General features: G+C 36.3%; 1 protein-coding gene across 1 annotated transcript; it reads right to left on the bottom strand.

The window, feature by feature from the left end:
• Positions 1 to 1,035: 1,035 nt before the first annotated feature.
• Positions 1,036 to 16,853, bottom strand: Mphosph10 (M-phase phosphoprotein 10). Its single transcript, XM_026406968.2, has 11 exons — positions 16,369 to 16,853; positions 15,293 to 15,974; positions 14,260 to 14,411; positions 13,439 to 13,607; positions 10,928 to 11,069; positions 9,283 to 9,350; positions 8,105 to 8,242; positions 5,234 to 5,344; positions 3,353 to 3,460; positions 1,645 to 1,875; positions 1,036 to 1,224 (listed from the first exon to the last, which is right to left on the bottom strand). The coding sequence occupies exons 1-11, from the start codon at positions 16,455 to 16,457 to the stop codon at positions 1,075 to 1,077; spliced, it is 2,040 nt and encodes a 679-aa protein (XP_026262753.1). The 5' UTR covers positions 16,458 to 16,853; the 3' UTR covers positions 1,036 to 1,074.
• Between the last annotated feature and the right edge of the window lie 121 nt (positions 16,854 to 16,974).

Genomic DNA, 16,974 nt, shown 5'->3' with positions numbered 1-16,974 from the left:
TCTGACCCCTTTTTTCCTTTTGCCATGTGAGGACACAGGAACAAAGCACCATTTTGAAGCACAGACCCATTACCAGACACTAAACTCGCTTGTCCTTTGACCTTTAACTTTCCAGCCTCCAGAGTTATAAGAAGCTAAATTCTATTGTCTATAAATTACCCAGTCTCAGGAATTGTTATAATAGCACAAAAGGACTGAGAGTTGGTGCTTAATTGAGCTTAGTATAGCCTAGTTCTTTCCAGCTGAAAACAGCTTCTGCATTAATAAACAAACCTCCACAGGATTTTTTATACTGGCCTCTGTAGACACTAAACCAGAGGGCTTTCCCTGTTGCTTTAGGTGAATCCTGTTCTCACTCTCTACTCACATGGGCTTAGGTTTTAATGCATTCCTATGAAATCATAATATGAGATCATACTAGACAAATACATTTTTCCTGAATGGGGAGGTTGAAACAATGAGCAGCTAGTGGTCAGAGCCAGCTCTCTGCAGACTTCTTAGTTCACCTTCCTGGCTGTACTGAACTTCCATCACTTTTAGATTACACCTGTCCTCTCTGTATCTGATTACAGACAGTAATCTGTAGTTTAGTCTAACTCTTTAGTCAGGTGACATGGGATTCTTTTCCAAAGAGAAAAGGTATAAATGAATCAAAATGTAACTGTTCTGTTAAATGATATGACAGTGGGAAAAGAAAGTCAAGACCACAGCATGGACTTCTACTGTGGATAGCTAGGGATGAAGGAGGTGGCTGGCTTTGTACCCTCCTCATCCTGAAGACCAGTTATGATTATTAGCTGGCATGCATGAGCTGGACTATCCAGAGGGACAGAGCTCAGTAGGATCAGCTCAGGCAGCATCAGTATAGGAAAGGCCAGGGAGTTAGGTCCTGCTTCACATCCAGAAAAACCCAGACAGACTTTCCAAACGTGTTAAGAGTTTGTTATTGCACATGGTGGAATTCTCAAATATCCTTCATTAATGCAAAGAAGGATCTCATTAATTTTATTATAAAAAAAAACAATGACTGAATATAAGCTTATACATTAATATATATATTACATTCACAGTATACTATAGCTTCAATTTATGAACAGAAATATCCTGTTTTTTCTTCTTTTTCTTTTCTGTTTTTTTGGCATCATTGATTTGCATTTTTACTTGATCTTGTAATTTAGAAAAGAATGCCTGAGATGACTTTAGGGCCTTGTCTTTTCCTTCATCCTGCAATTAAAAACAATACATGCTCATACTATAAGGTATATGATCACATGGAAAAACAACCCAAAATATAAAAGTATGTTATGATTAAAACAATGTATTAAAATATAAATAGGAAAATAGACTAGAATTACAATATAATACATCAATTAGCATAGAGGTATTCTATACTACTCTAACTTTCTTGCAACTTAAGAGAGAGGAAGAAAAACAGGTAGAAGACCCAGATTACTCTGAGGACTCTATAGGAATAACTCAATAACACTTAAGGCTAATGTTGCAGCTAAGTCAGCAGTGTTCCCCTTAGTACCACAGGTGGGTTGTGTTGCTGGCTCAGACACTCAAGTAAAGGGGACAGCCCAATGCATACCACTCACTTGCTCCCAAAGGTCTCTGCAGTAGTTTCCCTTCCCTTGCCCTTACCTTTAATAAGGAAACTCTGCCAGTTTTGGTCAGTTGTTTCAACTTCTCTGATGCTACTGCTTTCGTGTATTTCCCTGTTTGATCTGGGTTGCTCTTTTCAAGCAATTTTTTCCGTTTTTCCTTCTCCTTTATTTTCAAACGTTTTTGATATTTCTTTTTCCTCCGTTCTCGTTTCTTGTCTGTAGCTGTTTTCTCAGCAGCTGTTTTTAGATCTCCAGCTTTATTTTTCTCCTATTAAAATATAACCACCAATGTATCAATTAATCTAACCTAATATCAACTCAGGGACTCAAAAAGAAAAAGAGGAAACCGCAATAGTAGGTAGCCAAAGTGCTGTATGTCTATGGTACAGCACATGAGGCTAGAGAGCAATCCCTGCCTATGTTTCAGACAGCTCTACTAACTCTAAAACCTAGAGTGTTTTCTTTGACAGAACAAAGTCATAGACTGTTCAGCCTCCAAACTAATTACACAGGCAGCATGGAGAGTTACATACTCAAGTTTACAGACCAGCAAAGCAAATCCTCTGCAGCACTTAGACTTCAGCAAGGGCTTCAGGGAAATGCCTGAGGTTGTCCCAATAAAATGATAATGACAACCTCTGGGCTGAGGTCAAAGGTTCCCAGAGACTGAGGACAGAGAGGGAAGGGAAATCTCACTTTAGTGAGGATCAATTTCCTCTTTTTTCCTTAGGTGCCTTATGTTGTCACCTGCATACAGATGGAAAGAGATTAACATAAGGATGGCTGTAGCTACAGAAAAGAAAATGAGGAGGAAAACAGAAGGCCTGCTGCTAAAAGAGCCAGAAGATGAGGGCCAAAAAAAAAATCATCATTATTACATAAGGCAAGAGCTTCAATGTTCACAAGGCATAGATTTCTTCCAATATCCAAATGCTCTATTCTACTCCAGATTTCATTGCTGATGAGCATTACATGGATAGAACAAGTGGGGAGATGCTGATTAAACTAATGTTATTATATAAACAATCTGTTTGAAACTTAACATCACTGCTGATATTCGAATTTGATTATCACAAATAATTATTCTGATTGGATAATTAAAACTGCTTTTGTAATAATTCTCTTACCTGTCCCTCCTAATAATGAGTGAAGATGGAGACTAGGGTTTAAATATCATAACATAGCATCAGTTTGATGACATTCTCATTCTCCTGTATTTACAAGGGACTGGTTCAAGATCACTGCAGGTACCACAATCCACAGATGCTCAGATTCCTCATATATAAGGGTTAAGCATTTGTATGTAACTTATGTGCATCTTCTCTTAGACTTTGAACCATCTTTAGATGACTTATAATACCTAATACAACATAAATGCTATGCTAATAGCTGCTAAACAGCATTGTTTAGGAACAGTGACAAGGAAAGAGTATGTACACGTTTAGTATAGATTCTTTTATTTATTTTTAAATTTTTTTTGCAGTGTCTCACACATGCTAAACAAATGCTCTATCACCAAGCCAGATGCAATTTTTTTTTTTCCTTGAGTATTTTCAATCTATGGTTGGTTGACTCTATGGAAGCAGAATCCACAGGTATGGAGAACTGACTGTACCAAGAAAGAGCTAACATAAATTAGAACAAAAAATACAAATTCAAGGAAAATGACATTCAACAAAGGGAGATCTGGCAATAATCAATTAACTTCTAATCAGATATTGAATGTTTCAACACTGGCTTCTTACCTTGATTTCCTCTGGGGCCAGGAGGGCTGCATCACTGACTGACACTGGAGCTACTTCTTCCATGGTTATAGCTGGCAGATTTGACACAACCTTAATCTCTGGTACAGGCTTGAAGAGAGATAATACATTTAATGGGAAGTCAGAAATAGCCCTAACATATACACATACACATATATATAATATTTTATAGAAATTATTTAATATGTTAAATATGTTGACAGTCAAGGTCTGAAGTTAACTGGAATTGTAACAGTACTAGTGGGCAGCACAGGATGCCTCTGAAATCCTATGAGAATAAGGTAATTTAGGGTCTTTTGTCACAAAATCATTCCAATAGCATTTATTTCTACAGTTTCACATGACATTTCTGCCATATTCAAACACCAGTTCTTTCATCTGTCAATAAACTAGTCCCATCTGCCACCTATATGGACGTTCTCAAAAAATCCTATCTATGACTTTATAAAAAAGTTGATTTCTGTTAATATTATCTTGCCTTTGGTTATGGAAAAAATGCTGGCACATATACAGAGAAAGATGCAAAGAAAATGCTTGTGGGAACAAGAGTAAAAGTACAGACTATTTTTTCCCAACATTTTTTAATTGGTGCATTTTAGTTGCACATAATGGTGGGAGTACAGACTATTTGATAAATAATTTTTCTCATCTTCCAGCTTCTGAAAATAAATCTTCATAAATATAAATATGAAATGGCATTGGACCGCTGAAAACTAAAGCAGTATGAAAATAAATCAAACATAATAAATATGAAAAGGAGAAAAGAATACAACATTAACTCAAAAGCCATTTACTTTCTGTTTTTTGTCCCCCACCTCCCCTTCTTGTTTTGAAAGTACCAAAGAAACTCAAAAGTTAACATAGGATTTATACCAATCATGCTAATGAAAGATCACTCATGCTGGTGTATCTAATTCTTACTTGTCCCTGTGAGGAACACCAAAGAATGAAGAGCAAGAGAATGACTTCAGACACTTGTATTGCCTCAGTCAGGGAAAGACTGGGGTATGGGAAGGAACAAGACTGAAACTTAGGTGACCAGGCCGCTATTGCAAAGCAGGTTAACAACTCCTCTAACCTCTCATTTTCCTTTTCACAGTCCTGTGCATATTCTAGTTAATTAGGAAGGTATTTGCCCCAGGAAAATTCCCAAGAAAGAATAAGCTAGAAAAACAGCAGGATCCTGGATTCTAAGTAAGAGAGAAATGTCAGAATGTCAGAGAAATCATTTCTTCCACTGGACCATTTTTCAATTATTTACTAGGGATATTGTATTCTATTCTAAAGAAAAATATGAAGCAAAAAGAGACAGTATAAACACAACAAAAAATGATGGCTGATGATTGGTAAATCAAGTCTACAGAGACAGCATGTGAAAAACCAATCTAAATATGAAAAAAGGAATATCAAGGGGGAACCAATACTGGCAATATACATTTCTGGGGAGAAGGAAAAAAAATATATATATATATATATTTTTGTAGTCAAGTAGATACACATTCACTCCTCCTTCAAGTCCCAAGATTTCAAAAAATGCTTGAGGGTTTCCTTGTGTCAGGAACTGGGACAGGGTGAGGAATACAATAATGAAATATCACACACATTTTGTGTCAACCTGAACATAAATAGGGAACAACCAGCCCAATCTTTGCAAGTGTACTATGGAATGAAAAGAGAACTAACAAAGTAATAACAGATAAAGGGAGGAGGAATGGGGACAGAATACAGGTCCTGAATGTAATTTACAGGGAGAAATTTTCAGGTCTAAATTCTGAAACCAAATAAATAGTTTCACAAAAGCTCAGCAAGTTTTATTAAAGTCATGTCTGCTGTATCAACACATTGAACTGTTATCACACTTACTGGTTTAGGAATGAAGTGGAAGTTTGACAGGGCATCCAATTTTAAAAAGAGAGAATCCATCATCTTCTGAATTTCTACATGTTCTGGATTTTCTTCTTCTTCTGTTTTTTGCTTAGGAAATAAGGTCAACAACATCAGAGCAAAAAGATAAAATAAATCATATTTAAAACAATAAAGACCAATGAGGACATTCCCAATTTCTTAGCACCAATCTTTCAGCTATAAAGAAACAGTGCAAAGGTATAATTAAAGTTATCAGTAAGCACTTATCAACAAGGGATGTTTTCCCTTTGGGAGCCATAGAAACCACACTGCTGACATTTAGAACTTACAGTTTAATTTCCTTGGTATTTATTTCTTTCAAAAACTAAGTTACTTTCACTAGGATGGCTATAATTTAGAAAGAAGAGGGGAAAATACCAAGTGGTAACAAGGTGAGGATATGAAAAAATTAGACTTTGTGTATGACTTGTAGAAATGTAAAATGGTATGGCAATAAGTTTGGCACCTCCACTAAAGATTAAACAGAGAACTACCACATGGCCCAGCATTTCCACTCCTAGATATACCTTCAAGATAATTAAAAATATATACTTAAAACAAAAACACTTACACAGCACTATCTGCACTAGCTGCACTAGCTAAAAGGTGGAAACAGACCAAATGACCATTAATGGATGAGTAGACAAGTTGTGGCATACAGATGTGTGTATGTATGTGTGTGTATGCATGTATACACACACACACACACACACACACACACACACACACGAATGAAGACTATTCAGCCATAACAAAGAAGTACTGATACATGCCATGATCTTGAAAACCTGCTAAGTCAGTCACATATCATATGACTCCATTTATACAAAATGTCCAAAATAAAATACTAAATTCACAGGAATAGGATGCAGATTGGTGGTTGTCCGGAGCTAGGGCGAGGGAAGAATGAGGAGCAACTACTTAATAAAGTGAGCTTATGGGGCTGGGGATGTGGCTCAAGCGGTAGCACGCTCGCCTGGCATGCGTGCGGCCCGGGTTTGATCCTCAGCACCACATACCAACAAAGATGCTGTGTCCGCCGAGAACTTAAAAATAAATATTAAAAATTCTCTCTCTCTCTCCTCTCTCACTCTCTCTTTAAAAAAAAAAAAAGTGAGCTTATTCTGAGACAGTAAAATGTTTCTGAAGCACAGACAAGCAGAACTTGCACAACACTATACTAAATGCTCCTGAACTGTTCACTTAATTTTATTTATCATGTCAACAAGGGAAGTTTTAAAAAAAGAACTAAAGTATTAATAATAATTAGATTTTGTAGAATTATCCAAATACCCATTTGGACTATAGGGACTTCTTTCATTTTATTTATATGGAATTTGTTAAAGTTTATTTTGATTAACAACACTGAAAAAATTGACAGCAATTTTAATTCTACTGAGGAGAAAATGTAAATTTCATACATTCTCTTTTGACCCAAATGCTTATTCTAAAAGAATATTTTTTTGGTTTATTTGTTTTTATTAAAACAGGAAGGAAAATGAAAGAACTAGGAAGCATTGGTGCTCTGCCTCCATGACCCTGATGCCAAAGAAGCATCCAGATTATTTCTGAGGTCTGTCATCGGCGCCTGTCCAGGTACTATGCTATACTGCTTCTTTTTTTAAACTTAATTCACTTTTTAAAAATTCTTAAAGACAGGTATAGGTATGGTATGCACCTACAGTTCCAGCTCCTTGGGAGGCTGAGTGAAGAGAATCATTGTGAGCCCAGGAGTTTAAGATCAGCCTGGACCAGCCTGGACAACACAGTGAAACACTGTCTCAAGACAGAAAATTCTATACGTGTCTTTTCACCTCATCCTAGACAATAATATCTGTGAAATCATATATTTAATTTTTATGATCCACATTACATACACAACTATAAGGCTGATCCACATGCTGTCTACTATCACCTTGCTTATTACTTTTAGAATGGATACTGGTCATCATCCTAGACTTCTAATGGAATGGGTCTAGAATTAGCCTGGCTAATTTAATTAATATACAGGAACTCCAAAGTTCATTGTCAAAAAACATAATTGACCACCGACTTCCAAGAGAAAAATAAAACTATCATTTTTACAACTTGCATTAAGTTGTTGCAGCATTTCATTTTATCTTTCATGGTTACCAAATATTTCCTTTATTTATTGAGTCTCTTCAAAGTAGCCAGAAAACTTGATAGCAAGCATTGACTCAAGCTGTATATACACTGTCCTTCAACTACTGCCTTGGGTTGCAAGGCAGCCAGGAAGTGATTTTATTCAAATATTTCTAGTTCTTCCACTTTACAGTGTTTCAGGATACTGGTTTGCTGTTAATGCTTGAGTAGCATTAATTAATAGAATCTGACAGCAACTTTATAAGGCTCTTTGCAGGAAAAAAATACCATTTAAGCATGGTCACATATTGACCATATATTCAACAGACCCAAAGTGAAGACATAATTCAATTACTTAATCTTGGAATTATGATCTTGTCCTGCTGTCTAACCAGAGATTACTTTGGTGAATTCACAATCATATATCAATAACTTCAAAATATCAATAAGAAATCATTTTTTAAAGTAGAGCACTGTATAATAATTGCTAGAAAGTTAGTAACACGACGCAGAAGTATATGGTCATCAATGTCTAATTGTAAAGTAAACCTCCTGATCCTAAGCATTCAGTAGAAATATCATAACCTCAATATTCCAAGCTTGCTTTGTCTCACACGTATATGAGATGACAGAAGGGCCATTTCAAGATTTCAACAATCACAAAATGAACGGTTCTCTTCTTTCGTTCCTTTCATAATAATAGCATTGCCTTGGAGGCCTCCTTACCTGGTTAAGTTTGATGTATTCTTGTTCATATATTTCAGCAAGGCTCAATTTACTCTTCTCATGGTCTAATGTTAAACGCTTTTTATACTCATATGCATCTTCTTTAGGTTTTTCTTTACGTACAACATCATCCCAAGCCTAAAATATACAGGGTAAAGTGCAGCACAAGTTAACACAATAATTCCCAGGCTTACACAAAAATTAGAGCAAAAGAGAGAGTAATTTTCAACTTAAGCAATGTCAAGTCACAAAGGATTATGAAAAACAAAGAGGACATTAACTTAGATATCCTTTTCACCTTTATTTTAAATAAGTCTTCTGGTTACCAACTTTAATTCCACTTTTTCTCGTCACAGTTTGTCAAAGAATCAAGCCTTGTGTTCATTTTCTCATTTCCAATTTTAAGCTACTATGCATATAGTACCCTCTCCCTTCATATCCCTGTATTTTTAGACACAAGTTCAGGTAAACATTGTACGTACATTTTAAAGCCATCTCATACAGTGCATGTCATATACCTTTTATTCGAAGTTTACAAAGTTCAGGTAAACATTGTACATACATTTTGAAGACATCTCATATAGTGCATGTCATATTCCTTTTATTCGAAGTTTACAAAATCAGATCAACTCTTAAAAAATTCTTTCCTAGATTACTAACATTTGAAAAGACATTCTCTTTAATTGTTAGGCTAGATACTATGTCTAGACCAATGGTTCCAAGTGTGACCATGGCAAGTCAAGATACCAGTAACCACTCTCACCACTCAACAGGTCAGCAAAACTTAGAAGGGAAGATGGTGGCAATGACTTGTGATTACCTTCTCCCCTCAGGCACAATGCCTCTCTTTCCCGGGTACTAGTGAAGAGCAGAACCTCACACAACAGAAGCTGAAGACAACCTGAGACTATTCCCCTGCCACAACCCTGTGACCCTGCTTTCTATTGAGATAGGAGTCTGGCTACATTGCCCAAGTAACTCACTATCCTACCTCGGCCTCCCAAATAGCTGGGATTACAGGTACACACCACTGCACCTGGCTCCTAGTCATAAAGCTAAGTAAAGAACATTATTGAGTGGAAATGAAGAAAGCATTATTCCTCCTACTTAAATCCTCTCATATTATTTCTAAAAATTTTAGTGAAGTCTAAATTAAGTTCAATTTCATTCTTACTGACCTGATCTCGTATTCTCTGCTTAATGATATCTTCTAGTTGGAAGGTGGTTTCCTCTGTGATCACAGGTGCTAAATGAAACACAACATTAAAAAAAAAAAAAAATTATTTTTTTATTTAATTCATTTATTTTTATGTGGTACTGAGGATCGAACCCAGTGCCTCATGTATGCTGGGCAAGTGCTCTGTCACTGAGCTATGACTCCAGCCCATACCCACATTTTCTTTTTTTTCTTTTTTTTTTTTTTTAAAGAGAGAGTGAGAGAGGAGAGAGAAAGAGAGAGAGAGAGAATTTTTATTTATTTTTTAGTTCTCGGCGGACACAACATCTTCGTTGGTATGTGGTGCTGAGGATCGAACCCGGGTCGCACGCATGCCAGAGGGGCGCGCTACCGCTTGAGCCACATCCCCAGCCCCCATACCCACATTTTCATTAAGAAGATACATATTAGTGATTTTCAAATTGTGGTCCTTGGACTTACAACATCAGCAACACCTGGGAACTTGCTGGAAATGCAAATTCTTAGGCTGACCCCTTACTTCCTGAATCACAAAGTGAGAAGGAGAACAGCTGTCTATGTTTTAGTTCTGATGTTCCATCAAGCTTGCGAACCACATTAGAATATATGTGGTAATAAGTGCTAATACATCTATCCCATGAAACTGGGGGCTCTTCCCCTGTTTTCCATTCTCTCTTTTGCTGAAATAAAATGGAAAATCATTTGAACTCAATGGGCACAAAAAAGATGAGATGACTAGGGTTTTAGGCTGAAGTTTATAATTCAGTTGGCCATGACAGGTTGCAAGCCTCATAAACAGAGCACTTGAAGAAACCTAATATCTATCTAATGGTTTCATTAGCATAGCAATGTCAAATTTGAGCAGATTAATAGTACTACAGTTATACAGGAGAATGTCCTAGTTCCTGGAAGATACACATAAAAGTATTTAAGAGTGACTTAGGATACTACTTTCAAACAATTCAGCAGGAAAAAAAGCATACACACAATCACAAATACATGTAAGGAGAAAAAAGATAAAAATGGCAGGGCACAGTGGCGTACATCTGTAAGCTAGGGAGACTGAGGTAAGAGGATTGAGTTCAAAGTCAGCCTCAGTAACTTGGTGAGACCCTAAGCAACTCAATGAGAACCTGTCTCTAAGTAAAATATAAAAAAAAACACTGGGATAATCACAAGTCATTGCCACCATCTTCCCTTCTTAGTGGTACCAGGAAAAAAAAAAAAAGATAAAAATGGCAAAACATTAACAACTGGGGCTGGGGATGTGGCTCAAGTGGTAACACACTCGCCTGGCATGCACGGGGCACTGGGTTCGATCCTTAGCACCACATAAAAATAAAATAAAGATGTTGTGTCCACCAAAAGTGAAAAATAAATATTAAAAAAAATTCTCTTTCTCTCTCTCTTTAAAAGAAAAAAAACAAAAACATTAATAACTGGGGAATCCAACTGAATGGCATGGCATATAGATATTTACTAAACTATTTTTTCACCTTTTCTGTATGTTTGCATGTTTTATAAAAGGTTGGGGAAAAAGAAGTGTCTCCCCCAAATTTTCTATGGAAACAGAATAACACAAAAAGCACAGAAACGAAGAGTCTGCAGAAGCCCAGTGGGCACCATACCCATCCGGACAGCATGATCAAAGTGCAGGTTCTCCTCTAGGAGACTGTTCTCTGGTCGCTTTTGTGCTGTCACTTCCCCTTGAAGCTGCCAAGGCTTTTTTTCCAACAACTCTTTTTCTAAAGATGCAATTTTTTCATTCATCTAGGAAAAAGACAAAAGTTTTTACTTAAAAATTAAACTTATACTCATGTAAAAGGGTATAACATTTTAAAAGTGGGAAAGAAATGTATTATTCCTCAGTGTACTTGTTTTATTCTTAAACATTGGAAATTGTTTAGTAAACATTTGATGTATTTCTAGGCTCTATTCTATCCAAATGATCTATCTATTCACAGTCCAGTATCAGTTTTAATTATTAGAGCATTTTAATCTTTTTTTCTTTTTTTGCCAGTGCTGGGGATCAAACCCAGAGCCTTGAATATGCAAATATTCTACCACTGAGCTATATCCCGAGCTCTCTAGGTTTTTATTACTTATTTTATTACTTATAGCTAATGTAGCCTGACTCTTGGGACTATGCACGCCAATTCTCTTAACTTTTAAACGGCAACAATTATGAAGACTTTAGTGTATAAAAAAGCAGCTTGTACAGCTACCTTACAGAATGATCTTAAATTTTCCTAACTATTCTGTTGCTCAACTGCTGATTCTTCTAGTATCTTGTGCCTTCATTTTAATTTTTCCTACCTCTTATTTTCTTCTTTTGTGGCTACACTGGCTAACATTTCTAAAGAAATGGTAACTGTAACAGTGGATATCTTTTCTTATTCCTGATTTTAAAGAAATTTCTAGAATTTTACCATTATGCATGATGGAAGCTTTTGATTTTAAAGAGACATTTCTAGAACTTTACCATTATATATGATGGCTTTTGGACAGATGTATTTGTATCTCATGAGAAGTATAAAAATAACAATGGGTTCAGTTGATAGAGTGCTTGCCTTGCATATAAGGCCCTGGGTTGAATTCCCAGCACCACATACACACACACACACTATATATATCACAAACAATAAAACAGGACACGAATACTGAATTTTGGCAAGTCTTCCTGACACAGACTTTTTCCCTTAACCTCTTAAAACCAAGAATCACATCAGACTTCCTAAAATGATTCAAAAGAATGAGACCCACTTGCTTTTATGGCATTATTTTTTCATCTGGTTATTGGGATTTTTGCATCATTATTCTTAAATGACACTGAGTGTGTGTATATTTTATTTTCATCTTTGTCAGGGTTAACATTCCATTATAACAATTTCCCAAGAAAAAAAGATGTTTTGAAGTTTTACTTTACTCTTCACTTAATGTGGAAATTAATTAAACAGCATTAAATTACCTATTTCTTGAAGGTCTGATATAATTTCACAGTAAAACCAAAGCTTTCATTTTGTCAGAGGAGGGTGGGAGAAATGAGGTGAAGACATTTATTTTCTTTTTTTAATTTTTATTTTTTTAGTTGTAGTTGGACACAATACCTTTATTGTATTTATTTATTTTTATGTGGCACTGAGGGTTGAACCCAGTGCCTCACACATGCTAGGCGAGTACTCTACTGCTGAGCCACAACCCCAGACTAAAATTTGTTTTCTTTTATGGTGCTTTTTTCCTCAGACTTCTTTTGGAGACAATCTGGCAATCGTGAATTTAATTCAGATTCTCAAACTTTTTGTAATTATTTCAGTGTCTTGTTATCTTTGATCTGCCTATTCTCATTTCTAATATAATTTTTTTGCATTACAATTATTTATTTATTTACTTATTGCTTTACGATTCTTAATACACCATTATTCAATAATTTATCATATCTCTGATTATATATAAGGTATGTTGACACCAAATTCACATCTTCATACATGTATTTTGTATAATGATGAGGGTCTCCTTTCACCATCCATGCTTTTCCCCTTCTCCCTCCCTTTCCCTCCTACCCCCTATTCCCTATCTAGAGATCTAATTGTATAATTTTAAGGTGGACAAATAATAAAGCCAAATGACTGGAGCCACACTACCTCTATTAAAATTAAGTGACATGTCATCTACCTGAAATTATGTCATAAGCAAACAATTTCCATCAATTTGGAAGATGTGTTTGAGATGGTTTTAATTACAATACAGGCTATATGTAACACCCACAAAAATAATTTACACAGCACTTTAAAGAGACAGGCAGCATTCTCCAGAGGAGTTTAGTTACACCAAGAGGCTCAGGGGATGGCTAAGCTGGAGAGACATGACATGGGTATATAAAGACATCAGGCATAAAGAAAAGAAACAAACTAAAGAAAAAAAAAAAAGAAAAGGCCCCCAAGGCTAAGAAATGCAGGAACTGACTTTTGCAAATTAGAAGCTTTCAATGTGGCATCTACATACACTGTGTTTAGAGTGGCTGCAAGATTTTCATTCTTAAAGGACAGTCGGTATTTCCCACAGGAAAAATATGATAGATCAGACTGAGTTCCACAGTCATGTAAAGCGCATAAAACATTTCTTAAATTCCTTAAAATTACCTTCTCCTGTCTCTTTTCAAAAGAGGACTTAACTTCATCAGGATCTTTCTTTACATTTAACACATCTGTATCTTCAGTTTCTTTATCATCTGGCAAAGCAAAGGTCACTCTTTTTGAGCCTTTATGCTGTTCACTATCTTCACTTTCTTCAAGGTCATTATCCTCATCCCTGTAATACCAAAATGCTTATCAAAGGAAAAACAACTTTTCACTAGAAAACAAATACAATTTTCCTCTATTGAAGTTCTTTTGTATCTCTAATGTCCCAAATATATTCAGAACTTCCAAAGTCATTAAATTATTTAAAAACAACAGAAGGAATTATTTAGGTAAAATGCTATGTAAGAAATAGAACAAAAGGGCCCAATATGTGCAAATAAATTATTCATCAATCTATAATACAAAGTTCTTATTTCACAGAAAGAACCTGGAGGATTACTAGCACAAAACCCATATCAGGGCTGGGATTGTAGCTCAGTGGTAGAGCACTTGCTCAGCACATGTGAGGCACTGGGTTCAAGCCTCAGAACCACATAAAAAATAAGTAAATAAAATAAAGGTATAAAAACAGATTACCATCTTTAAAAACAAACCAAAACTCAAAAAAAAAAAAAGCTCCTTTCTTGTAACAAAGGTTTGACTGTTACTGCCAGAAATATTTTTCTTCATTAACTCTAATGTTCTTTCAAGCTATATGAGATAATCTGAAGTTAGAGAATCTACTATTTGATTTGAGAATTTAACTGCTTACGACAAACATAGCTGACAATTATGAGCATACATACATTTCTAGTTTATAAAGGATTATTTAAAATACTCACGTTTCAGAAATGCTTTCTTCTGCTTCTTCTTCAGCAATTTCTTCCTCTTCTTTGTTTGAATCCAGCCCATCATCACCACTTACCATGTCTTCATCACTTTCAACTGGATCAAAAAAATCTTTGTATTTCAGATTTCTTGAGCTTTTATCTGACTAAACAAGAAGATTTTAAAAACATTTAATGGAAGATAGAAAAATACATAAAAAATGCATGTGTATATATGTACCACACACACACACACACACAAACACACACACCTTTCCTACTTTAACACTAGTAGCCAAAAATAATTAGGGGAAACTCGTAACTAGTAACACTGTTATAAAACCACAAGAACTGGAATGTAACAAACTACATGGAAGTATAGATCCATTTGTAAATATGTACATAGGCATATATATATATATTGCTTGACTACTTCAACATTACTAGTCAAAAAATAATTACAGGAAACTAGTAACCAATAACACTACCGCAAAATCATTAAGAACTGAGATATTATAAACTGAATCTAAGTACAATATTTATTTATTTATTGGACACAATACTTTTATTTATCTTTATGTGGTTCTGAGGATAGAACCCATTGCCTCACAAGTGCTAGGCAAGCACTCTATCACTGAGCTACACACCCAGCCTGTATAGTCTTATTTATAATTGACAAAACAAGAGCCCACTATTCCTATCTCTAAATCTTTTAACTATAATTATTTCCAAAACACCCCTGCCTACATAAGTATTAAATATTTTCATTCCCAATTATTTTTTATGGTTCTTGAAAATATGTTTGAGGGAAACCTGTGAATACCTCTAATGTGTGATTATGGTTCTTAAGCTATCTATCAAGAGAATTATTTTGTGACAAGGAAATGATAGCTTCAGTTTAATTTCACCAATTTTTTTTCAATTGATCTAATACTTCATATGTGTCCTGATGAATTCTGAAGTGCTTAAAATCTCTCTTAGGAAACAGAACAAAATCTTAATTGAGGAGGAAGAAAGTACTCTCTCTTCTCCTCTTCCATAATTTTACCTTAAGTTTTTGATTTCTAAACAATTCTTCCTCATCTTCTTCGTCAGAATCAATATCTTCAAAAAAGTCAATATCTTCTTTCTCCTCCTCTTCATCTTTTTTTTGTTCTTCTTTTTCTATGTTCTCCAAAAAGGTCTCCATTTCAGATAGTTTAAAGAATTTGTCATCTACTATAGACTTTTCCCTTGACTTCTCTGGCAGTTTATTTTGCACCTTGCTCTGCTGTTCCAATTTGCTAATATCAAAGTCAAGATCAGAATCCTCATCACTGAAAACTGAGCTTTTCCTCTGATCAAATTTGCTTGAGTTTTTAGGTTTTTCACCAGCTTTAGGATCATTATCACCCACATCTGACACTTTCTCCTCCTCTTCCAAATCTTCTATGTTCTCCTGGTTATCAGCCTCCATCTCTGAGCCATTCTCTTCACAATCCTGCTCTTTATTCTTTGGAAGAAGAGTGATGTCTTCATTTTTAATTGTTTCACTAACTGCCTTCTGGAAGTATTGTAAAACTGGTTCATTTTGCAATTCCAGTTGTTGCCAAATTTGCTCATCATCAAAATTGTTTATCACAAGTTTTTGTAAAGGACTTCCAAGAATCCTACCATTCTCTAGTATCTTATTGAAGTCATAAAGAACTTTTGTTAAAGAAGTGAAGTTTGATGCTAATCCATCTTGAATCCTATTGGGGGAGGAGATCAAAAGACATAAAACTTATAGGTAGTAATTTCATAGACCTCTGAATTAAAAGAAAAATAAGATTCAACTCAAGTGCAAAAAAAAATCAAACACAAACTATGAATTTTAAGTATAGATTCTGAGCCAGGCACAGTAGCATATGCCTGTAATCACAGCAGCTCAAGAAGCTGAGGCAGGAGGATCACAAATTCAAAGCCAGTCTCAGCAACATACAGAGGCCCTAAGCAATCTAGGAGTTGTTAGGCCATGGAATCATAAACTGATATATGGGAAGAAATAATCTATACTCCCTTTTCTTCCCATACAGAATTTGCAGGCTGCCGGCAACCCACGCCCACGTGAGAACTGGTCTCCGAGCCCGGGACACGTGGACTTACGTGAGAAAGCGTTCGGGTTGGCTGGTGGCTTTACCGACCTCTCTCAGACACCGCTCCAGGGTCCGCCGACGCCAGACCCGAGGAGCCATCGCCGTCAGCTACTCCAGATACGGCACCTCATGCAAGGGAAGAGAGCCGACCCGGAAGAGAGCTAAAACGGAAATTCCGCGGCAAAAAGGTGCCTAGCGTAACCCGCAAATCATAGCCGAAGGTTCCGTCGAGCATAGGTTCCGGACCCACCTCAATCGGAGCCAATGATAGCGTGAGAACTTTCACTGGGCTTGCGTAGTGGGGCGGGGCAGGAGACAGAAAATAGCTACTGGTCAGTCCAGAAATCGTTGAATTTCCTCCAAACTTTATGTTTGGGTTTCCTAAGGGGCCCACAACTGGTGATGCGTGGTCTTTTACGTTTCTTCTTTGGATACAGTAGGTGGCGAGTTTTAGAGCCCGGTGAGAGTCAAATTATGCAAGGTAACAGGAACGCACTGTTACCAGAAGGGCGGGTCTCTTCCAAACACGCTCGCCACGTCCCCTGGCCGCCTTTCCCCGCCCCTTAGGTCTCCAGCCAGTCACCTCGCCACGTGGCCCCGCCCCTCGCCCTCTTTG

The sequence above is a fragment of the Urocitellus parryii genome, chromosome 6 (assembly GCF_045843805.1).
Source record: "Urocitellus parryii isolate mUroPar1 chromosome 6, mUroPar1.hap1, whole genome shotgun sequence".
Taxonomy (NCBI): Eukaryota; Metazoa; Chordata; class Mammalia; order Rodentia; family Sciuridae; genus Urocitellus; species Urocitellus parryii.
This window is presented reverse-complemented; position numbering and strand designations above follow the sequence as displayed.

Coding starts and splice junctions, on each gene's coding strand:
- Mphosph10 (XM_026406968.2), bottom strand. CDS start 16,457: ATGGCTCCTCGGGTCTGGCGTCGGCGGACCCTGGAGCGGTGTCTGAGA. Junction 9,351..10,927: donor TGATCATGCTGTCCGGATGG/GTATGGTGCCCA, acceptor TGTTTCATTTAG/CACCTGTGATCACAGAGGAA. Junction 1,876..3,352: donor TGGCCCCAGAGGAAATCAAG/GTAAGAAGCCAG, acceptor ATATTTTAATAG/GAGAAAAATAAAGCTGGAGA.